The 22,881-nt window shown below is 40.2% G+C and overlaps 4 protein-coding genes and 1 long non-coding RNA gene across 11 annotated transcripts; 3 read left to right on the top strand and 2 right to left on the bottom strand.

The window, feature by feature from the left end:
- Nucleotides 1-4: 4 nt before the first annotated feature.
- LOC105688606 (transmembrane protein 138) lies at nucleotides 5-1,635 on the top strand. Its single transcript, XM_012405054.4, has 4 exons — nucleotides 5-176; nucleotides 286-358; nucleotides 454-628; nucleotides 703-1,635. The coding sequence occupies exons 1-4, from the start codon at nucleotides 46-48 to the stop codon at nucleotides 807-809; spliced, it is 486 nt and encodes a 161-aa protein (XP_012260477.2). The 5' UTR covers nucleotides 5-45; the 3' UTR covers nucleotides 810-1,635.
- On the bottom strand, nucleotides 1,614-4,684 carry LOC105688585 (E3 SUMO-protein ligase ZBED1-like). The gene is made up of 4 exons (XM_012405020.3): nucleotides 3,000-4,684; nucleotides 2,494-2,909; nucleotides 2,220-2,371; nucleotides 1,614-2,145 (listed from the first exon to the last, which is right to left on the bottom strand). Exons 1-4 carry the CDS (start codon nucleotides 4,278-4,280, stop codon nucleotides 1,823-1,825), a joined length of 2,172 nt encoding a protein of 723 aa, XP_012260443.2. The 5' UTR covers nucleotides 4,281-4,684; the 3' UTR covers nucleotides 1,614-1,822.
- A 113-nt stretch (nucleotides 4,685-4,797) lies between these two features.
- LOC105688583 (serine/arginine repetitive matrix protein 1-like) lies at nucleotides 4,798-9,781 on the top strand. Of its 2 annotated transcripts, XM_012405018.3 has the most exons (8): nucleotides 4,802-5,174; nucleotides 5,354-5,602; nucleotides 5,709-5,844; nucleotides 5,949-7,986; nucleotides 8,091-8,149; nucleotides 8,256-8,324; nucleotides 8,497-8,615; nucleotides 9,220-9,781. In XM_012405018.3, the coding sequence occupies exons 1-8, from the start codon at nucleotides 5,088-5,090 to the stop codon at nucleotides 9,223-9,225; spliced, it is 2,763 nt and encodes a 920-aa protein (XP_012260441.2). In that variant the 5' UTR covers nucleotides 4,802-5,087; the 3' UTR covers nucleotides 9,226-9,781. The 2 variants fall into 2 exon arrangements, with proteins under 2 accessions (XP_048513459.1, XP_012260441.2); XM_048657502.1 differs by lacking the exon at nucleotides 9,220-9,781 and having other exon boundaries at nucleotides 4,798-5,174; nucleotides 8,497-9,211.
- A 689-nt stretch (nucleotides 9,782-10,470) lies between these two features.
- On the bottom strand, nucleotides 10,471-22,047 carry LOC105688579. Of its 6 annotated transcripts, none has more exons than XM_048657500.1 (14): nucleotides 21,809-22,047; nucleotides 21,279-21,324; nucleotides 16,992-17,139; nucleotides 16,683-16,890; nucleotides 16,498-16,593; nucleotides 15,879-16,116; nucleotides 15,505-15,800; nucleotides 13,763-15,419; nucleotides 13,395-13,678; nucleotides 13,199-13,313; nucleotides 12,767-13,109; nucleotides 12,439-12,679; nucleotides 11,435-12,318; nucleotides 10,471-11,352 (listed from the first exon to the last, which is right to left on the bottom strand). In XM_048657500.1, exons 1-14 carry the CDS (start codon nucleotides 21,812-21,814, stop codon nucleotides 11,181-11,183), a joined length of 4,734 nt encoding a protein of 1,577 aa, XP_048513457.1. In that variant the 5' UTR covers nucleotides 21,815-22,047; the 3' UTR covers nucleotides 10,471-11,180. The 6 variants fall into 6 exon arrangements, with proteins under 6 accessions (XP_048513457.1, XP_048513454.1, XP_048513455.1 ...); XM_048657497.1 differs by lacking the exons at nucleotides 21,279-21,324; nucleotides 21,809-22,047 and adding exons at nucleotides 19,121-19,561; nucleotides 20,154-20,569; XM_048657498.1 differs by lacking the exons at nucleotides 21,279-21,324; nucleotides 21,809-22,047 and adding exons at nucleotides 19,121-19,446; nucleotides 20,154-20,569.
- LOC125501468 lies at nucleotides 18,316-19,119 on the top strand. Its single transcript, XR_007279040.1, has 2 exons — nucleotides 18,316-18,493; nucleotides 18,574-19,119. It is a non-coding gene; the product is annotated as an uncharacterized LOC125501468 (long non-coding RNA).
- Nucleotides 22,048-22,881: the final 834 nt, after the last annotated feature.

Below are 22,881 nucleotides of genomic sequence, written 5' to 3'. Positions count from 1 at the left end.
CCTCTTAAATTGGTGTATACATCACTCCACTGTTGCGCTAAGTAAATGAGTTTTATATCAGCAAAACAGTATACAGTGGTGTTGATCATACAATATATTCTGTTGCTCTATGACATCAGTAGTAATGCATTCGTAATTCTAAGCCAACAGGCGGGAAACATGCTCGTTCTTTACATGCAAGTACACCCATTTCATTTGCTATTGTAAATATTGCAATCCCGTCAGAAACTTTGTGTAATACGTTTGAAGGTTCGTACCAACAAAACATTTTTTTGCCATTTGCAGAATCCAAGATTTATGTATTGTAGTAGCACTGACAATACTTCTAGGTGGCTTTTTCTCTACGTATGTGTTCCAGGTGAGCCCATTTGCAATAATCGTGTTTATCGCTAGGAAAAACAAAATCATGAGAAAACTGAGATTTATTTTAAATTCCCAGTTTAATAATTTCAGGTTGGATTAATGCAGTTACTGTATTCGAGATTCCGTGTGACACTTGTACTTTGCGTTACTTATCTCGTTCTCAGTATTGCATTGCATTCTTGCGATATAAGTTGCCAATGGACTATGTCGCAGATTTGCACTCAAAATAGAGGCGTTCATGTTCTCTACATCATACACAGAATTGGTGAGTCAAGTGGTTAGATCATTTTTAGATGGAGGGATCTGGCACTAAATGAAGTAAATTTTTTCCGTACATAGTTGCAGTAATATATTACTACTACTACAAGAGAGCAGCATTGCGAATCAGTGATCCACGATTTGATGAAGGCTCCAGCTGGGTACAAAAGCAACTAAATCTTCCCTGATTTCTATGGTGACGGAATGCTGATATTTTTTACTTTTAATTTCAACATATTTCAATTTCTTATAGCGGCTAGCAGAGTGTACAATATCTCATGAAGTAACGAAGTAACGTACAATACAAAAATAATGTTGTAAAAAAAGCTAAATATGTATACGAAATATCCTGTTCTGCATACCCAATCGTTTTAGAAGATATAATGAATATGTACAATTATCTACGGATAATTTAACTAAGTGGCTAATACCTAAAATTTTCAATACACTAATTAAAAAGTATGCGCTATGCTATGCATCTTAAACTCGATTGATTTATGATTTGCCAAAACTGTGTCCCATTCATTCTATGGGAAAGTGAACCGCTACATCTGTACATTATAACGTGCCGATCACATTCTGACATTGACACAATAATAGCATTTTTTATGCATCAATCCATATGTTTGCATTCGCATAATAGTGCCAATATCTTTAAATAACATATGTAGAAATATACCTATATGTTAATTACTTTAGCTTACAATATAAAGCTTTGTAGTTGCTGTAAGTTCGTCACTCCCACCGGCCCCGTTTCTACTCTGACCAAAATGTTTTCTAATCATACTACTCTGATGTAGTATTCCACCTGCTTTGTTTGAAAGTAGGAAAATTCTTTAAAATATTTTGGAATGAATGTTACTTATTCTCACATTATCTTATCTATGATCGCGAACGGTTCGATGTGATTATCTGGTCATTGCTTTGAATCGAAATGTCTGTACCTTAATGGGATGTCTTATCAAAATATTTGATGATGTGATAAGTGAAATATACAAATTAACACACAGAAAACCTCAATTTTCTATATGTACCAGAATAACTTTTTAAGTATTGCCTGAAGCTTTCTAAAATCCATGAATTTTCGATATGATGTCGACTTCCACTCATACCATGAATATTATTTGTACACTGTTTCTATACATTGTCGTGTGAAAAAATATTGACTATAATTCAAGATTTATCAACCTTTTGAGCATTTTCATACGTTATGATTGCCATGTAAAAAAAGCAGCTTCTCGGCCAAATGTGGAGGTAGAGCGGCTCTCCTTGTGTCATACAGGACTTGTGTATCAGCGGGTATACGGGCAGGTGGTGCACAACAAGCAGGAACACAGTTGTACCTACGAGCGAGGCGACCGAGATTTGGACATTTAGCCGAGACCTTAGCCCACCACTGCAAGGGACAGTAGTCGAGAGGTGCTGTTGCCTCAGATTGATACTGGACTAATTCCAGATCCGCTTTTTCTTCGGCCGGCATACCGCTTTTAGTTGCGCATAAGCCTCCCAACAAGAGTTCCATACCTTTAAATATTATTTCCAACTTAAGTATTTGAAAACATTGAAACCTGAGGGTGATCGATCGAAGCGTTACATACCGGACAGTCTACTTTTTTTACTGGTTGGTTCCTCTTCGATCTTAGCAATCGGTTCACCACCTTCTTCTTCTATCAACTTGGTTAACATTTCCTTGATCGGTCCAGCGACCATGTTTTTGTCTTCTTCGGTAGCATAGGGCAGCTGTTTGAACCTGAATAGTTGAAATAAAGATTACTTGATCTGAGATGCACACATTTCATACCCAGATGAAAAATCTACTACAAAGTATGTTAATATTTCTCATGAACTTTCTATCTATGAAAGAAAAATTACCTTGGATCTAGCGTAGTAGCTGTTTGTAAGAGTAACGTTACGCTAGGATCAGAATATCTATCGCACAACATGTCGGATAGAGATTCTTTGAAGGTGCGAGCAGTCTCACTGTCAGAATCCTTGGCTTTTAGATGTGATGAAACCAGCTGCCATAGCAGAGGCTTCAATAGCGATATAAGTGGCATTTTTTCCTCGCTCAATGTCATAATAGTTACTTTAAATGGTTCAAGAACATTAACTAGATCCTCCATAATTTTCCACTGTTCATTCGAGAGACTGACGATTTCTTGGTCAATCCCTTCCATTCCATCAAGAAGCGATACCACAATATTTCTGCGCAGAACCATTTGTTCAAGCATATGATAGGTAGAAGTCCACACAGGTGGGTAGTCCATGACCATAGCATTTTCTTCCAACTGGAAGTGTATAAGTATGTGAGTAGTAACAAAGAATTATTATTCAAAGGTAGTAGCTGAGGGTCATGTGAAAATTTGTTTCAAACTTACCTCTAGAATTTGTTCTTGCATAACTAAGGCAGCCGAGGCAGCTGGATGACTGACTATAGCCCCGATTGCAGTCCTACATTTGGCAAGAATGGCAGCAACTTCCATATTCTCGAAGCAAGCTTGAGCACAAACTTGCAGTGTATGAAGTAAGCAAGGCACTAAGGCCAAGCCACGACTCGACAAAGCAGCCAATAGTTCAACTCTTGAGGTTCCAACAACTACAGCTGTGATTCTGTCTACCCTCAGGTCCCAATCGAGTAGCAAAGAGTCAATAGCTGTTCCCCATTGAGATTCACCCCATTCCAATGGAATGTGTAGAACGGTCAACACTTTACATTCAAGGGAAGCCTCTCCCATATTTTGATAACAAATCGATATACTTGCAAAGTTCTCGCCGGAATTAGATCTCCATTCCTCCACAACAAGGCCGAATTCACCAGTTACACAGGCTAAACTTGCTGCAACTGATTCTCTGAACGTGTCATAGACTTTTGGTATAATTTCATCTTCTAACTTGTTTTTACTAGGTATCTCACACGGCGAACGTAAAGTGGCAATAAGCCTCTGAAAGCCTCTTCCTTCCACAACATCTGGCAGCTGAAGATCCATTATAATGAACTCCGCTATAGCATCAGATACAGTTTTACCATCGATGCTTGACTGCTGAACTTGATTCTCTTCTGGCATTAAGAAAGCCACATTTTGACTGCTATTTCCCATACCTGTACTTCCTTTAATCATGACCCGTAATGGCTGGCTTATGCCAATGTCATCTTCCATGTTGGATAGACTTATGTTTGGGTCAGTAACAAACTGAATATCTCCATCAATTTGTACGGTGCCATCTGCTGCTGTTGTATAAATATGCTGGGTGTTTGTGAGGCCTGCTTTGAGCATTCGTTTTTGAGCTCGGCGTTCTTTAGTTTCTTGTGAAAGAGTTTGGCGGCGAGGAGGATTGATGGCCTCCAAGTCCATTAACTCTTGCGCATGCTTATTTTGAAGATGCATTCTAAGGTTGCTTGTATTACGATTGTATGCAATTTGAGTTTTGCATAATATGCAGACAATTTTAACTTTAGTTAGAATATCACCATCATCCGTAGCAGGAAAACCAAAGAACTTCCAGTAGATGCTACGCATGGACATTGGCACAACCAGCTTTTTATACGTATACGTATGTTTTTCTTCCATCATTTTTGCAAGGACCATTTGCATTTCATTCTTGTCTTCAACGGCTGCTGTCTTACCACTGTTGGTCGCTGTTATTTGTTTATGTTCCATGATTATGTATTGGAAAACATCATTTGATATACGATTACCCTCTTGCAATCAAGATTATTTCTTCTATTAATAGTACATAACTCTGTATTTCTCATATCTCACCAAAATGGACGACGATCGTTGCATAATTACCAAATTCATCGTATATCTCTGGCCCGGTAAATTATTGACATCCGTGTGTCCTGTCTATATTATAATTGATGAACAAACAAATTTACCGCGGATATTCCGATATCTGAAATCAACTTTTGATGAATTATTTTATTGATATCGAACTTCAATTTCTCGCTGGCGGAAAGAACGATGAACGCTTTGCTATCGACCAACGCCACGAAACCGATGCCGATGCTATCGACTATAGCGCGGCTGTATTACGTCCACTTTGCCACCTACCATCCAACTCGCGTAAGATTGGGATACTCCACTAGTCGGGACTTTCTCTATGTTGTTAGGTCCCCGGAGCAGTCCGAGCTGTTGAATTCACGGTTGGATTTTTGGTGCAAAGGCAAAAAGGCAACGAATTCAGAATTGATGCGCGGGCACAATTTTGTGTAGGCAAAAGCAAGGCCGAGGAGGAACCTCCCGCTGCTCAGGAACATAGGCAACATCAAAGCGAGCAATATAAGCAATTGAAGAGCCGTATTCCTTGTGACTTGTTTATCGGGAAAAATCACAAAACTGGTAGTGTTGATTATAAAAACTTGAAGGCGTTTGTTTTTAGTGCTGAATAATGTAGACTGCTGTGTTTGGCAGACAGCGATGGAATAATATCTCATATCCATAAAAGTTATCAATGCGAGCAAATTGATGCACCTTTCGAACCGCTGTGTTCGTCTGGAAATTCTAGCAATTTTTCCGAGTCGTATTTTGCATAATATGGATTATCGCCAAAAAGTAAGTCAAAAAGATTATCCATGTTATATTTCTCTAGAGTTGTTTAGGTACTTTCCACATTCCTGATGACAGCATATTATCAACCCTGTTTCATAGACCTTCGCCCTTTCACATTTATTGTTGACGGCGTCATATTTTTATTTTTCACATAATTTTATGTACTTCTGAAAATTTATCAGATGGTCGTGGCTCCGAATTGCACACATGCGAATGACAATGGTGAGGATGATGATGACGAAGACTTGGAAGCACTTAGAATGGCAGCACTTCAGTCATTACGTGCAAAAGATTCTATTAAAACAAATCCACAGCTTTGGACGGAAACAAAAGTTAATGTTCAACATTTAGCGCATCCACGTTTATTTAACAATGGTCAACGACCCCTTAAGCGACAGTTTCCACAAAACAGACTACCACGCCAGAATGGGGTACGTACAAAAAGTGATATCTGACTATCCAATAATTTTATATGAGAGACTTTTGAACTTGTGAAATCACAATTTATTATAGAAATCTTTTGTGCTGTCTTTCCAGACTCTACATTTCCAAAGGCATGTCAACCCTAACTTGATAGCCATTGTACCCGTTGAAGGAAATCTTATTTCACCTCTTTCTGATCCTCCGGAAACATTGTTAGATACAAAATCACCTATTGAAAGTCGAGCTTCAGGTGAGCTTCTGAAAAATACGCGCACTAAACCCAATCACGAGACTACATCTCTAAAATTTAGGACAAGTCAATTCGTTTTACTTAAATATGAATTTCTGTTACAGATGAATCAAAGTTTTGTCGATACAAAGATAATGCTCGAAGTTCAGATGAGGATGATGATGCGGATCGAAGAGTTTTGATATCAAAAAAACCTGAAATAGAAAGTAGAGTAGAGACTGGAAAAGGTACTGACATTGGTGTTCAGTTTAGCGACGTGGACAACACGAGTACACACGACGAAAGCCCACAGTGTAGTGATGAAGATGAAAAGGAGGAAGATGACGACGATGTTCTACTCATGGCAGATTTGGAAGAAGAAGATAGTTTAGAGCGATTGATGGACGAAATGGAAAGAGAAATAGGCGTGGATAAAACCGCGGATGTGAGGGATAAAAAGCAGTTGAAAAAGGAAAACAAAGGCGGGCGAAAAGAAGAAGCAGGAAAAAGACTGAGGGATAGAGCTAAATTGGAGTCCATACGAGCGAATAGAAGTAGCAGTCCAACGGTACTGTCTTCATCGATTCCCATTGGACTAAAAACTGAACCGCGACCCCTATCTCCGTATAATGTGAACAGGACTGTTTATAGGCGTAGATCGTTATCTCCCAAACCAAGATCTAGAAAAAAGTCACCAAGGAGGTCGCCACGAAGATCTCCATCCAGGCAAATAAAGAAAACAGTGAGAGATACTGGAAGAGAGAATCTTAGATTCAGATCTCCTAGGAAATCTCCACCCCAGTATTCACCCAAGCCCAGATCACCAAGACTCTCACCCAGGAGATCACCTTTGAGACGATCACCTGGCAGAGTATCACCAAGAATATCCCCACGTTCCAGATCACCAAGACTATCGTCAGTTCGGTCGCCTAGGACATCACCGTATATGCATCTTCACCCCCGATCCCGCTCACCCAGATTATCACCTCGTCCGAGATCGCCTAAATTATCTCCGCGAAGATCTCCAGTGAGAATCTCACCTAGGCCAAGGTCTCCAAAACTATCCCCCAGACTCAGGTCACCGCGATTGTCACCACGACTTCGATCGCCGAGACCATCCCCTCGGCGACCTTCTCCCCGATGTAGATCTCCTCGTATGTCGCCAAAACTGTCTCCACGACGATTATCACCGAGAAATAGGTCGCCGCGTGTATCACCGCGCAGGATTTCACCCAGGCCTCGATCACCTGGGCTATCTCCTCGAAAGTCACCATGGTCATCACCTAGACATTCACCACGTCTTTCACCACGAAGACGACGATCTCCTCAAGAACTATTTCGAAAGAATCGACCACGATCCATAACTCCCTGCCGACATCAAAGTCCGCTGACGAAACGGGGGCAATCGCCCATTCCGAGAGTTAAAAATACGCCTGATGATTTTGTCAGGTTGCGAATAAAACTGAAAGAAGAACCTCATGAAACAATTTCGCCTTCTGATTCAGGAAAAGGTGGAGATGATACCTCTAATGATCCAGTTTTAGAAGCTCGGCGAAAAAAATTTGAATCAACTAAGCCCATAGACCCTATCAACGCGAACAAAAAAATCAAGCTCACTAAAAAAGAAACTAGGGACAAGAAACCAGAAGTGATGAACGAAAGTGAGAGTAATATAGCAAACTTACGAAGTGCATACAAGGTGATTGAAAATAAGTATGAAATGACTGATTCGTATTTGGGCAGCGAATTCGTATTCGAAGAAAATTTGGAAGAGCGCAATGAGGATTCACCCGCAGCAACAATTGCTAGTACGATGAACGTCTGTAGCGAAATTGAACCAGCTAAGTTAGAACGAGAAAAGCCTGTGAAAAAGAAAAAAAAGAAGGACAAAGAACTTTATCAGGTCCATAAATCTAAAGGTGAACTTCCTTTATCTGAACGAATTGGTAAGGAAAAAAAATGTAAGAAACGTAAAGAAGTTGCCAGCGATAATCCTGCTGAGTCAAAAGAGACAATCTTTGAAGATCTCACTATTGATGAGGAGGACGGTGACTTACGGACAGAGTTGAGTCGACGCCGTGCTGAGAGATTGAATAGAACTGGGCCAATTCATCAGCAATCAGTTAGACTCGTTCAATCAGCGTTCAAGGGTGTAGTCACCGAGTAAGTTATTAGTTTTCGTTTGGACTATTCCTATCTCGTCTTTCAATATAAATATTCAAATGTTGGACTCGGAAAATGAAATATCCAACTGTCGTATGTTTTAGGGTCGTCAAAAGCAATGCAAAAAGTATCAAGAAACAGCTAGTCAAAAGTGATGACAAACGTAAGTAGCTTTCAACTGATAAATTCGTTGCACATGATCGGTGGACTCATTCTTAGATTCCTATTCTTTTTTTGAATTTACCAATTGTGATTGATGTGTTATTCAGAAAGTCAGAAGGAAGTGAGGCGTGTGACTGTACTCCACCGACCTGTAGCAGATTCGCATGATTCAGAGGGTATGTATTTTATTATTGAAATTGTTCTGAAAATCAAAATTATTCGATTCTACTTCTTTTAACACAGTGGAAATTCCATAATTTCTATATTGCAATTGTTAAGGCATGGAGACTCTGATGAAATTTCTTAGTTTGTATCCAAATTCTTATAAAATTATATTCCTATTTTCAGGGGAGACAACTGTAGATTCAAAGGTCCCGGTACGCTTCAGATTAGGTCTGAATAAAACTGCGCAGAATGCCCGAGAGTCCAAAGGATTGCGGAAAAATTCCAAAAGACAAAGTCGCAAGGTAAAACCGAAAAGTAATATATCATTAACGGATGAAGATGGTCTGTGATTGATCTATGAATTGATTTCATTCATTAGCTCTTTCCTAACAATAAAAAAATCTACCTACACAGAAACGTGTCAATGCATGCATCAAAATCAGTGAAATTTTATCCATTACTCTCAAATGAGCCAATTCTATCTAACCGTTTGTAAATTTAGAAGCATAAAAAATATACATATGTACATACATACAATGCACATGGTCGGGAAATACTTTGACGCCCGCCACGTTAGTTTTTGCACCAAATTTCAAGCTGTTTTTATTCTAAAGGAATAATTGAAAGCTAATATTCAGACGTCAATCGGTAGTGAAAGCTTCTCGATACTTGGCTGGTCGGTCATGACCTAGCTGCAGTCCGTAATCGTAATGCTGAACGAAGTCCCAAACATGTTTGTTGTTGAAACCTAAAAGATCGTCAAAATATTAATTATAATTATTGCCTTTTCCTATATAACGATGAATATAAATAATGGCTCCGATTCACTGTTGACGCAATTGAATATTCGTAAATCAGTTGTACGATTATGATTAGAAATAAATGTGATACCTGTTTTTTGTTTAGGACTAATGTTAACGAACGATCGCCAGATTGCATATTTATACGAAGAGAGTAGCTGTTCAACTTACCTCTTTATATTATCAGCCATAGAAAAATAAGTTCGGCGGAGGTCACGATGCATTGTATAACCAGTGAGAATTTTACTGTAAAATTAAGTTTTTGTTCGATTTGAAATATTATAAATTATAGCAAACAATTAAAAAAAAAGTAGATGACAATTATTGAAATTTTTATAATTTACACACCTGATTGAACCTAGTTATTTATTCTTACTCCATACGTATGTTAATTATGCTGGCTATTAACTATGTTATAGACATGACCCGCTGTTTGTTATGTCGTAAAAGTGTTATTTAAATGCCATCATTCGACTGTCCAAAAAAAAAAATAATAATAATAATAGTTACATAACGATATTCGGAAATGATTTTTGTAATTCCAAACAACGATTGTCAAATTGAAAGATTTGTTTACTTTCGAGTTGAAATTCACAAAAAAATTGTTTATACTAATCATTGATCATGTAGGTAATTTATGTTGAATAAAAATAATTGTCGCAACATGATTTTAGAGATTTGTACTGCAAATGAAATGTTTTTTTCTGAAAAGCACAGAAAAAGGACCAAAGTATACTAGTTGATAAACTATAAATATTGTACATAACATTCACGCCTTACTCGAGCATAATGATGTCACTCTTTCATCACAATACATTGACCAGGAATCCCTATGTTACGTCATGAGTCATTGGTAGTTATATTGGATCAAAACTAGTAAAAACTTTGACCCCTCGAACCAGCATTTGTATCTACTTTTAGACGTGAATCTATACGTACGTGAGAATAAAATAGCAGCTAGGCGGTTATCATCCGCATAATTCTTTGTATAATATTGACTAGTTGTGGACCCCATGCTATGATCAACGCTTTATGGAGTTCATGAAATTATAGGTACGATCCTCATTCAAAAAACAAATATCCAAGAATCCTTGAATGCTTGCACCAAATACTCGATTTAAGTGATACCAATGCCACTCCATAATAAGGATACTGTAACTAATCAAAAGCTCTCATTTCAGAAAAGTCAATAAAATATTTTGTCCATACAAACCGGCATTTTATGGTTCCTTAATCTTGATGGTTCGTCTATGATTGATTGAGAGTTGTATGATATTGCGAATAAAATTCAAATTCATAATTACTCAGGCTGTGCCTGTGAGGCTGGTGAATAATATCATTGACACAAAAGCGGAACTTACGCGGCAATGATAAAGTTTATTACATGTGAATATGTGTGTTCTGTGTTTTGTGAATCATGAAACAATGCATAAAGCAAGTAAAAGAGTTTTAAATCTCGGAAAAACGATCGATCGAATGATAGTTTTTAAATCACATACATGCATGAAAAAGTAAACACACTGAACTTTTGCCTGAAAAGATTGACGAAAAAACCAATCATCGAACAGAAGGTGAAATTAACGTAGGCTTCAAAGAGGGAAGGTTCATTGCATGTTCTTAGAAATAAAGTTATTTAAATTTGCCTATTCGCTATGATCACAGTTACAATTATAGTATGCGTTATCAGATAAGTTATGACTTATTATTAATAATTACTGTATATAATATATGTACATCGTGATTATGAATAGGTATGTTCAGAAAAAGTAAATACAATCTGGTCTGAATGCCTATTATTAGCAGTATAGCTGTGTGCATATCTGTTTCTTAGTTTGCAACATGAATAAATGACACCTACTAGAGGGTAAATCGAAACGAAGCAATAATCTGCCTACATTGTTAATGGGACGTCAACTATAACGTAGGAATAATATTATGCAAAAAGCGTTTCTACGTTTCATATTTGATACACTGTACACATAGTTTTTATTATCAAGGTTTCTTTCGAGAATTGATTTACGCGACCGCATTGCCTGACATAGCTTACGTTTTAATCAGAAACGAATGTTAAGTCTGTATAACGTGGACACAAGATCTTGGTACCAATCCTTTGTGTTCACCTCTCGAGCAGAGTAACCACTTACTGTCTACTTCTAAAATAACCCGTAGCTTTTCCCCTTCGCTGAATGAAAGGTGACCATTGTCCGATGGTAACCTGTGAGTGAGGGTTCTGACTTCTCTGTAATAATTGTGAAGATATGATAATAAGCGATAATACATGAAATGATATGACTTCAAATGAATATAAAATTGTTACCCACTTGGGTGAGGGCTTAAACGTTCCTCTCATAGATTTTCCAAATGCTGCAGGCCTTGGCAGAGAGGTGGATGCAGCTCGTCTATGAGGAGATGCCAGATTTTTCTCTTTTGTAGCACTACTGTGAGACGGTTTATATGGCAGAGAGCTAGGCCTCACCAAATGAGTTCGTGGAATGCTACCGACCTCCTGATCAACCCGGCTGGTACGACCCGTTGTTGAATCTTTACGAAATTCGCCTGGTCTTCTGTTTCCAGTTTTTGATAAAATTGTTACAGGAGGTTTTTTTAATGATGGTATAGCGGTGGGAGGTGACTTTGTGCCTCTCGATACCGGGGACGTCACATTTGGAGACTGTCTGGTAGGAGATGACAGTAATCGTGGGATTTTTGACCTTCCGGCACCAGTTGGTGTTAGGGCTGGAGATATTGGCAACCGGGTAGTGGCTGGTTCTCTGTGTTCCTCTTTCCCAATCATCTGCTCCCATTTTTCCTGAATTTTTTTGAATTTCGTACCACCAGGAATCAGATCATTTTTATCATCGTTACACGGAGAACTTGTCAAAGGTTTAAGCTTTGTAAAAATACTTTGCTGAGCCACTGTCCTTTTCATTGGTGAATGTTCCAGACTATCGGTATAATCCTCAGAATCTTCAGATGCCAATTTATCGAACGCTTGAAACAATTTTGAGCCAGCAGGAAGATTGCTCCAACGTTTTTTAACTGCATTGTTCAAGTCTGCTCTATGTAAAATAGCTTGACAGTCATCATGGACATAGCCTACACAGGACCGTGGTCTCGCTTTCGTAGGACTAGTAGGATTAACACCAGTCTCTCGTATGGCGGCATCATTTGCTTCTGGTATATCCATAACTTTCAAAGCTGTACTCTGGAAAGGGGAGAATGACGACGTTATCCCCTGGTGATGACAGAGGTAAAACCTAGCTCAACTAATGACATGCACCGAATGTATTTTTTCCTTTCCACGATACTTAAAAATTGAACTCACATTAGTCACATGGTTATTGATATTTCCAAAGCTGTTGTGCAGTTGACGATACTGATACAACATATCAAGTTCAAAAGGACAGAGTGCGAGAGGTTGAAGAATATCCAAAAATGTGTCTACCATTTCTCTAGCATTGACACATCCAAGAGAACTCACGAATAAGCTGCTGTTCGAATAGTGTTTACGTAGAATAGTTTCTCTTGTACAAAGATACGCGAACCAAGCATCCAATGCCCGCAAACTGAAATAAGTAAGATGTCATCGGATTAAAGTTAGAGGGACGACCGTGATCGCAAATAGCAATAATTCTGAAAATTTCCCCGCTTACTTCAAAAGCCCGAATACGAATGCGTGAAACTTTAGCATGCCTTCGGTGATAAAATCTTCGCCGTTAATTTTTTGTACCAATTCATTGAGTGTTTTGGTTAATGGACCCTGTTGGGAAGATGCCTCGACGACTTGCCAAACGCTATTTGTAAGTGGTCCGAATGTGGAATTAATGTTTGGCCTTAGACCGTCGGACATAATGGCATACAAAGCTGGGCACAAGTTAGTGAGGCAGAGCTGGGCACATTCATTCCTGTTGGAATGAACCTGCATATCCTCGATCGGTTTTGTGTGCCAATAGTTGAGTATCAGACCTACCGACTTGTTGATCAACCTCAGCATATCTGAAAATAATCAAAATCATTTCGATAACCAGTCAGAGAGATGAAAAATATACTTGTTGACAATCATTGCGATTTACTGTTCAATGTACCATTTTTGTCGTTTGAATTGAACGTGTTTGATTTGGGGTCACTGTTTGGGAAGTTGGCAGCAGATATTCTTCTATCCTTCTGTTTTTTGTTTAGCATAAAATCAGGAGTGCTGGACTAGAATGAAAGAGCAATAGAATAGAATTTAATTCGCACAAGTGAAACTGTTTGGTAAGAAAGTAGAAATCAGACTCTTACAGGATCCGGCAAATGCAATTTTCCTCGTTGAACAGCAAAGCTCACAGTTTTTTTTTGGGATTCCATCATATCGACATTCTTCACTAAATCTTTGTTCATTTTCAGGCGCAAGAACTTTTTGACATATGACCGAAGCTTCACGTCTTGATCTTCGCTATCCCCATCACTGCTTTGTGAAGAAAACCCGCTATGCCTCAAAAAATCTTCCAACTGTATCATTTCCATACTTCGTTCGCTTGAATTGAATTCCAGATTAGCACAATGACTAGCTTCTCTTAATCTCTCTAAAACCGATGAAAATTATGTATAATTCGGAGTCCAAAAATTCAACATAAAGGGAAACAGGTTGAAAAACTAAAAAGCAATACCTGCATAATATTGACGCTCTTCAACTTCATCGATATCTTTTTCAGAATCGGTGAGTCTGTGATTCATGGGGAGCTGCAATTCGTTGTTGAGATAGTAAGGCTCCTGCAGAGACATACGTTTGTTTGTATCTGATGTTAATTTCTGGTTGTCTTCTAACTCTTCGACACCACCCATTTCGAACATGCTGTATCTTTTGTTGAGTGCTAGCTTATTCTTTCTCAATATCCCTCTAGGTAACGGAGGACGGGGTGGTGCCTTAACATTGTAATGTTCATTACGCCGCTGCTCGATATCGTTATGCTGTGTCAGAATAGAACGTTCGGGAAGTACAGGAGCTTTTATCTTAGGTTTACAGGATGGCCGCGGCTGCCTTGTATCTTGGGATGTCAGACTCGCTTCAGAGCTGACGCTATCGTAGCGGTATAAATAAAGTGGATTAGTATTGCTTGGTATTCCTTGCTGATTGCTCGACGAATCTGTGAGGATTGTTGACGATCCCCTGTAACCCGAGGATGGTTGTGTGCCTGTACTACTTGTAGATGAAGCAGTGTTGTTGGGTGTCGTGATTTCCGGCTTACGAATCCTGTGCCGCATTTGCGGGGACAAACAGAATAAAGGTCTCTTCGTTTCTTGCCCACACTTCACATGTTGCGATACTTCAGGAACATCGTGGAGAATTTTTTTGTACTCGGTTGGCAAAAGAAACGTTAAAGATTCCCAATCTTTGATATGTGAAAACCCACGTTGTTTTAAAGCATCTACGTCATTGCAGGAAAACGGTCGACCGGATCTCTCGAACCGTTTCCACCTACTTGCACTTCTATCAAAGCACTGAGGCTTCAAGGCTACTTTTTCAAACTTACTTTGACTCAACTCCAAAAACGACAAATCTGGCAGGGCATAATTTGGATAAACGATGTATGCAGGTTTCTTCTCAATGATGGCTTCTCGAATTGGTGGGTAGCGATTATCTTTCGTTGAATAGATCAGCGATGTTTGGACCCCATTATCCTCAACTTGAGTGAATACTTGAGTGCCTGTGGTTCTCAAATATGGTAACTCACCTTTCCATTCTTTGCTCGGTTGCTCTACGTAGTCTTTCAAAGTGAAGTTTTTCTCCTTTTCACATTTACTGCAAGACGGGCAGTCATCTTTTGAAATACTTTCGGACAACTCCTCTACAGAGGCCGATGACTGCGATTCTTCTTCGAATTCCTCGATCAATGGAGATTGCTTCCACAGAGCATTATCGAAATTTTCAGTGACAAACGTGTTTTCCGTTGCTTTGATATTGTAATGGTCAGATTTTACCCAATTGATAGAAAAATCGTTCTCCAAATTTTGATTACCAGTAGTGGTATTAATATTTGTTTGTTGTATCTGAGTGCGTGGTCCACTGCCACTTCCGCTTCCACTGTTACTTGTTGGCCAACCACTGTCGCTAGTTGAGCCTGATTGATCAAGGGTCATGCTCATGCCTTCAGCACTCATACTCTTTTGTTTCATGAAGCGTTTGACTAAACTCAAGTTTTGAATTTTCTTTCCCATAGAGATATGATCTACACTCTCCGAACTGTCTTCATTCATCGAACGACTCATTATGGACCCAGAGCTTTGGAAATGGCCCGCGTTTTGGTTTGACTCAGCAGAGTCGACCTACACACATGTAAAATTCCAGGTAATACTGATAGAAAAATACCGATGAAGAGATCACCTGTCACTGTGCTTGACGAGTACTTACAGAGAAATTAAGAGGATAACGACTCAGCTCCCGAGTCTGTGCTAGGTCGGGTAAACTTTGACTCTTTTTATTCAAGTTTAAATTCATTCGTCCAGTCGGTTGAATAAAATTTTGTATTGTGTTGTTATTTCCAGATGGATGACGAGTCATGACATTATTCGATAAACAATGTTTCAAGTTGCTCCATGTTGTATAAATTTTTGAGTCTGATTTTGCCATTGAAAGACCCAACACATTTTTGATATTCAATTTCTTATCATAATAAAAGTCTGAAACTTGGTACATATTCTGTTTTTCTGTGAAAAAAGTATTATTAGTGAAGATTTACTGTTGAGCTGTTTTGGTATCTGAAGATAAAAGATCAGAGGTGTTACCTTGATTCTCAAAGTCTTGCGATCCATCGGAATACATGGTCATACTACCCTCAAATGCAATTGTATAGTTTATTTTGTTGTGGGCTTGGCAGGTTAGCAACACATCTTCACAATCCAGGGAGTCGACACTGTAGCTGCCACCAGGAGGCAGAACAGGTGTCTCCTTTACAGGGGAGAAAAGCAGTGACGACTTGCATATAGACATAGTGTCTGTTGTCGAACATGCCGAGTCTTCTCCCTTTAAATTAAAAATTCATTATGGCAAGAACCCATTGCTCGAGGTACCAAATGTCATGCATTTGCTGATGGAGGCTAAAAATTGTTGTTCAGCCATATAGGTCTTCACAAACAATGTCCTTGTAAAATTAAAGGCATACGCTTTTATTATCAATGAAATATTAGTCAGCCTGGGGTTGGAGGACAATGCTTGTTTCCCATTTGTAAAATTTTGAGGCAGGGAACATGCCAGAAAAGCAGGGCAGACACAATATCAAAGACAGAATATCGGAATATGCGGTCTTTCTCAACAAATGAGTTGATATTCGATTTCAACAACGTTGTAGGTAGATGGGCATGTGGGTTGCACATGCTTGTAACTAAGTGAATCACCACATCCTACCTGGCTGCTGGTATGAGGGCTGATCGAAGAATCAAAGTCAATTTTTTCCATGAGGGAACCAGACATGCTGGCATATTTTTCCCTTTGATAGTTTGACTAGTATGGCGATGAAAATAAGAGAAGTATGTATAATTCTATACATAAGTAGATATCGACACAATATTTTATAACACGCAATCACTTACCTCTGAATGTTGGACAGGATCTGTGCATATTACTGGAAGAGTAAGTAGCGAGTGGATATCCGCAGTTCGGAAACTTTCCATATCTATCTCTGCAAAATTAGCATCAAGGTATCGAGCTGCGGCGTCATACCTCAGGTCATCTCGGGTGTATGAGGCAGATAAGGAGGATAACACACTTGAGTGAACTTGTAGTCCTGTATCCCTATAACTAATGTCATAGAATAATGACTATTTTGTCAACAGAATAGCCACATATAAAGTTTTCTCATAAAAATACAGAGACCTATCTATGAATTTTGCCAAACTCACCCACAATCTGTAAACCACTGATAATCCATGTTGTCATGCACAAACTCAGAACCGAGAAGATCTTGAGGAGTTGGATCCATCGGAGGGTTAGAATTACAATCAGATCCAGGTGTATGCGGTTCATCCATCATGGCACCACCTCCTCCCCCTACATAACAGTCAAATGGTAATAGCATTAGAATTGATAAATTTCATCGTGACTGATGATCAGCTCGTTTCAATCACACCCAACACAGCGTTGAATGTACATACATCTATTATTCATACACGTAATGTCAAATATAGAATAGTGAAAAATATATTTGACCCAAAGGTTTGATCCTGAGGTAACTTGGTCAGTACTAACAGCTGTTTTTGATATTAAACGGCAATATCTGAATGAAATCGGGAAGGAAGAATGGAACTCACAAGTAACAGTTTTGAATGCGTTATAATATTGTTAGGATTCAGGATTGTGATAGCTTTGACATTTCCATAGTTGGTTGGTGCATAGTGGGACGTGAAAATGTCAAGTGATTCATTGGCAACGATCGTTCGAACGATGCAGGTTTGATACATACCTTCACCTACGATTTTCTTGATAAAAATCATTACGCACTAAGATCTAGTTATCTCTCATTACAGGTATTAGCAATCGCCAATACGGGAGTGAGTAGAGCTCTCAACTGGCTGACCGTTGCCGTTCGAAATAAGATCGATTCGTTGCGTACGTAGTATAGCGTGTGACAAGGTATCTATTTGAATTGAAGTGGTGTGAACGTGCATCATTTTAAGTAGGAAACTTCGCAATACGCGAAAACTCTGAGCATTTTTGTCACTGATATTGTTTGTGCTACATTACAAACTTGTCATACTACATTCGTCGAATTATCCGCTAAACTTATCGATGTTCCATTTGTTATACTGTGATACGATACGTCATACGTATAACTAACGGAATTCCACTGAACAAGGAGAATCAGTGGTCGCACGGAGGAGGATCATCGGAAAAATGATAATTGAAACACACAGCTCTGTACTTTACCGGATACGCTTTTTAAGCTACGCGATTATTGTAAATGTACCAACTAGATACTGATCGTAAACTGCCGTAAGAGACACGAAAACCGACCCGCTCCGCCATGGGCCACGACGGACTGCCGTGTCGCACTTGCAGAAGCATTGCAGTATTGCACCACTAGAAATCGAGGCGTCGCCACCTGACGTGACACAGAATGAAAACGACGCAGAAAACAGCTCATGTCAAAAAACAGTAGCACACGACCAGCCCAGACCAGGAACAATGCAGCGATCGTTTGGCAATCGGAATCAGTCGGAGGGTAGAGCGCGAGCTGTTCGGAGCTTGAGACTGATTTTCGGAAAGTTCAACCCTGTCGCATGACGTTGACGGCTATCGTTGCTCTCAACGATACAATATGACCCGAAATTGCCACGGGGTACGTGAAGGTCCTGGAAAATGGCATCTGTTACCGATCGAATGGTGAACTTATCCTTTTCATACGGTATCCAATTCATACATATTAGGAACCTATAAGTATTTATATATACATGTACGTAATAATTCGACGTTTGCTTTTCTCAGTTAATGCGTCATGGTGTACACTGCAATTTCTGTGCCGAAGTGTGGAGGGGTATGCGGTGCACGAGGCTTGCAGGCTTTTGAAATCCTTAATGTTCTGCGATGGCTCTGTGCGAGTTCAATTTCATCTAATTTACCGGTTACGTCATAATTTCGGATCAAGTTGAGCTGCGGTTCGTTCTACGCCCTCCGCGTCTACAGCAGCAGCCGCCCCTGATCGTGGGAATATGAAGGAATCTAGCCAATTCAGCTCATTGTCAGTGAACTAGCGGCTATCGCTACAACCGAATAATTTTGTCCGATTCTTGTTGAGTTTACAGGTGATTCAGGGTTAATATCCGTATTTCGGTTTTGCCACGCGACGCACGGTCGTTGCTGGATATACAAATTTTGGTCAGAAGCTGTGGGTGGCTAAAAGGAGATGAGCGATGCCAGTCATACGAGAGCTACACCTAAACCGTTGTAGATATAGGTGCACCATATGATGCATCAGGGTACAGCTGTGTTATTTGGCCTACGTTTTTTTCAATATAAGTCGTATAATGCTCACTTGCTGTCCGTGTATAATGTCGATGACGTCGCTTCCGCTTATTGGAAGACGGGGAAGTGGCCCGAGGCTGACGTGCAGACTTGATCAGCGGAAGGCCACCGCGACCAGCTGAAAGCTCTGCTATCTTCATTATGACACACAGAAGAAGCACTAGCATCATTTGTATATATTTCACTACTTCTTTGTTAAAGCATAGTCACTTATCTCCTGTCTTGCGACGAATCGTTCTCTCGTTCACACTTGTTCTATTACGGTTATTTCACTCACGAATCGACCGCACCTCATACATTTATATTACAAATATGCAAGGGTCAATTTAACGCTGTCTGAGAATAGCATGTATTTATTACGTCCGATACAAGTACATCCTGCGTTCAACACGTGTGTCAACCTATGTATGCCATGCGAGAGACGCATACTCGTAGAGTGACGATTAAAAACCTACAGTTTCAAATCACTATGAACTACTTCCCGCAGTGGTAATTGATCATATACGGGATGTCCGAGAATTGCGCGTCAAGCGTTGCCTTTCGCGGAAAACATGATAGTAAGGGTGGCGGTGCTATATTATAATAAAATCGGATCAACTGGCATCGCTTGCGTAATTTATCGGTCAGGTCGTCATAGTCGAGTCAAAACCACGGATCTCGCCGTTATGCGTGAGTCAATCAACGATCGACTCGATCGCAGCGGGGTGATAAAGCAACACTGTTATCCGTCTAGTCGAGGCATTTCACGTCAGTAGTATGGTTGGTTCAATGAGGAAGCACATTTGAGTAGCTTGAAAATATTCAAATACCCAGAAATAAGGCGTACAGCGAAAAATTGACCGAACATAATCGAATACGTAAATAATAGGTAGATTATTCAGACGCGTCGTGCGTAGGTTGTATATATGCATAGTTTGTATGCATAAATATTCGATGTACCATGTGTCACGTAAGTTTATATGCACGGAGAAACGAACAACCCCATGGGCTCTACGATTCAAAATGCCTTACGTGTCACTTGATGTATTATCTTATCGTCAAACCTGCGGTGTAAAATGGAATACGCCGTATCAATTCTGCACGGATACAGATATGGCGATAATGAGACGAAAAAAATGCCCAGTGGTGTCTACGCCCCTTGGCGAATCGCACCGATACGTAGAGACACACTCACTATACACTGCACAGCCGTGTCCGTAATGTTTTTGTTATCTATGTATAGAGTATAACGTAAGGATTGCGAAAACTGATTACGCAGCTTCTGTGAAATAGGATCATGACGATTAACGATAAAACGCGACGTACGTGTACGATGTATCGACGGTATATGATTTATAATACGTGTATCTGATTGCGATAAGACAAACTACCATAGGGACACCAATGCCCATTCTCTGAGTCAGACTGAATCGCGATGGTACGGCGCGGGAGTTGGTCTGCACACGACCCGACAGTACGCCAACGGTACGACGCTGCAGGGTTTAATCTCTATTAATAATACTCGCGAGCGAGAATAGAGTTCTACTCGCTACTTGTTACAGCGCAGCGTCCTGCCCGTACTAATGTCGATGTCGTTCGTACAGCTGCACGTCCGTCGTCCGGTGTCCGCGTATGAATATACTATACATTATCTTTCCACATCGGAATATCCGATCCTTTTTCCAAATCCCCGCGCCTCGGTTGAACGGTTACAGTTGGAGAGCAGAGAAAAAAAGGTTCGGGGCATTTTGGGGTGTAATATTCCTGTGGTCAAATTTTCGGATTTGCTCCTACGAATATGCGCTCATAATTTCGACCGCGTATTCACCGTATACATATAGGTATACCTACATCCGATGTACTGCGCTATATACATACGTTGATGAAGTGGCGTATTTTTACTGTACCGCCCAACGCTGAAGATGACGAGATTCACAAGGTTCAATCTCATTAGCGTTCCAGCAGTTTTGTTCATGTCACAACTATGGAAGTATCGAAGCAGAGATTTGTCAGTTTTGGTCCTACGGTACGAATATATTTCAGTTATTGCGAAAGGGTGACCACGAAGGCGATACCTTCGCGCATAACATCGATTGTCGGCCGTAATGTCAAATTCGAGGTCGAATGATGGGAATCGTAGTCGCGATGAGAGGGAATTTCATTGAAATATTACTGCGTATAGAACTCACCCATCCTATCACCCGATCCTCGAACCATGTCCGCAGTAACGAGAACCTGCGACAAAATAAAATTGTTCAATTCACAGGTGTGCGAAGCGTGCTGCTTTGACATTTTTACTTTCAGGAGACGATTTAGGGGTTGAAGGGTATTTAAATACGTATACGCTTAGCGGTGGGTATCGAAGTGTCCGACACACGCCTAATCAGAAGTGATTCGTATGGAAAATGAATAAGTAAATATACTCAAGTCGTGCAAAGATTCCTCACTAAACCGACTTACACCGCGCGATGCAGCGGTTAGCTTGGAGTTTTTGCATCACCGCAAATTCAATGAACGTACCCGATAGGAAAGGTTTAATCAAGTTTTCCCCTTGCCTGATCTCGTGATCTGAATGAGAGTGAAATATGCACAGATCAAGCACAAAAACTGATAATACGTTAACTATAGGCAACCATGCAGGCTGCAGTGCATCGAGAGTGCTGAAAGCATAATCACGATTAGGATGCAATAGGTAGTTGATGCAGGAGAAAATACTTACGCTCATGATACACCTTGCGGTAGAGGTAGAGGTATAGATGTCGGCGATGTTAATAATCCATAAAAACTGTTGGTCTCTTGTAAAAATCACCCGCACATTGCGACCGTTACCCGTTTACCGTTTGAAAAAAAAGATACGAATTTTAGAGCGAGTATCCTCCAAGGATCCAGCCTTGGCATGATTAGCCGAAATCCCGGATCGGACGAGTTTAGGGATGCATTCTGGAGTTCTGAGTCACAAGGAAGAGCCCCTCCCAACTTGCAACATCTCTCGTCGGCATATACGAAACGCGCATGCCCATCGCAGCCCTTCTTCTACGGCCTTGTACCCCGTGCGCGCTCAAAGGGGATGAAATTCGATGTTTCGCGTTCGTCGCACCAGGCACTCGATATAGGTAGGTATACCCTCCCTCTCTTTCGACTTTAACGCCGTTCGCGACGCCGGCACTACGTATATGTGTACATATAGGTACGTATACGTCTCGCGGGATTGCGATTCGGATTTATTTCTCCACACAAAACGGTAAATTTGGGGTCAGAATTAAATTTGCCATGCCTACAGACGCCCAAACGCATTTTCGTTCTAATTGGAAGGTAGGCAGCCAACGTGTGTACCTTTGATATACCCGGATAAACCTCGCGACTGCACGCGGTGTTCAGGTACCGATTGACGCGTACAAGTAGCGATATCATCTGCACCCGAACTCTTCAATTCTCGATTCTGATGCGGTTTTGCTTTTGCCGCTGCTATGCTTTGCGATTAGAGAAGGTATACGTATGCGTTATGCGATATTAATTTTTGCCATTGCATGCAAGTGGTGATTGGAGTGACTTCGAGCGGCGAAAACTTACGACCACCTATGCGGGATTTGCACTTCAATTCCGGGGAATGAGCAATCAAGTTCCAAAACGGCACATCAATTGAGAAAATACGAGTTTCGTCAGTTTCAGAGAAACGAAATTATCATTGCAGAACAGTCAGCCCTAAGGTATTTGCTCCGATGTATTGATTTTACTCGAACAACGTACCTCACGCCGACACTAAAACACGCGCTGCTGCACAGTTTGGATATA

Source organism: Athalia rosae, chromosome 6, assembly GCF_917208135.1.
Source record: "Athalia rosae chromosome 6, iyAthRosa1.1, whole genome shotgun sequence".
NCBI lineage: Eukaryota > Metazoa > Arthropoda > Insecta > Hymenoptera > Athaliidae > Athalia > Athalia rosae.
This window is presented reverse-complemented; position numbering and strand designations above follow the sequence as displayed.

Excerpts from the sequence above, each read along its gene's own strand:
- LOC105688585 (XM_012405020.3), bottom strand. The coding sequence starts at position 4,280 with ATGGAACATAAACAAATAACAGCGACCAACAGTGGTAAGACAGCAGCC. Across the intron at positions 2,910-2,999 it reads TGCAAGAACAAATTCTAGAG|TTGGAAGAAAATGCTATGGT; the intron begins GTAAGTTTGAAA and ends ATACACTTCCAG. Across the intron at positions 2,372-2,493 it reads GCTACTACGCTAGATCCAAG|GTTCAAACAGCTGCCCTATG; the intron begins GTAATTTTTCTT and ends TCAACTATTCAG.
- LOC105688583 (XM_048657502.1), top strand. The coding sequence starts at position 5,088 with ATGCACCTTTCGAACCGCTGTGTTCGTCTGGAAATTCTAGCAATTTTT. Across the intron at positions 5,175-5,353 it reads ATATGGATTATCGCCAAAAA|ATGGTCGTGGCTCCGAATTG; the intron begins GTAAGTCAAAAA and ends AAAATTTATCAG. Across the intron at positions 5,603-5,708 it reads GACTACCACGCCAGAATGGG|ACTCTACATTTCCAAAGGCA; the intron begins GTACGTACAAAA and ends CTGTCTTTCCAG.
- LOC105688579 (XM_025746699.2), bottom strand. The coding sequence starts at position 19,280 with ATGATGCTAGTGCTTCTTCTGTGTGTCATAATGAAGATAGCAGAGCTT. Across the intron at positions 15,420-15,504 it reads GTTATCCTCTTAATTTCTCT|GTCGACTCTGCTGAGTCAAA; the intron begins GTAAGTACTCGT and ends ACATGTGTGTAG. Across the intron at positions 13,679-13,762 it reads AGAGCGTCAATATTATGCAG|AGAGATTAAGAGAAGCTAGT; the intron begins GTATTGCTTTTT and ends CATCGGTTTTAG.
- LOC105688606 (XM_012405054.4), top strand. The coding sequence starts at position 46 with ATGAGTTTTATATCAGCAAAACAGTATACAGTGGTGTTGATCATACAA. Across the intron at positions 177-285 it reads AACATGCTCGTTCTTTACAT|AATCCAAGATTTATGTATTG; the intron begins GCAAGTACACCC and ends TGCCATTTGCAG. Across the intron at positions 629-702 it reads CTACATCATACACAGAATTG|TTGCAGTAATATATTACTAC; the intron begins GTGAGTCAAGTG and ends TTCCGTACATAG.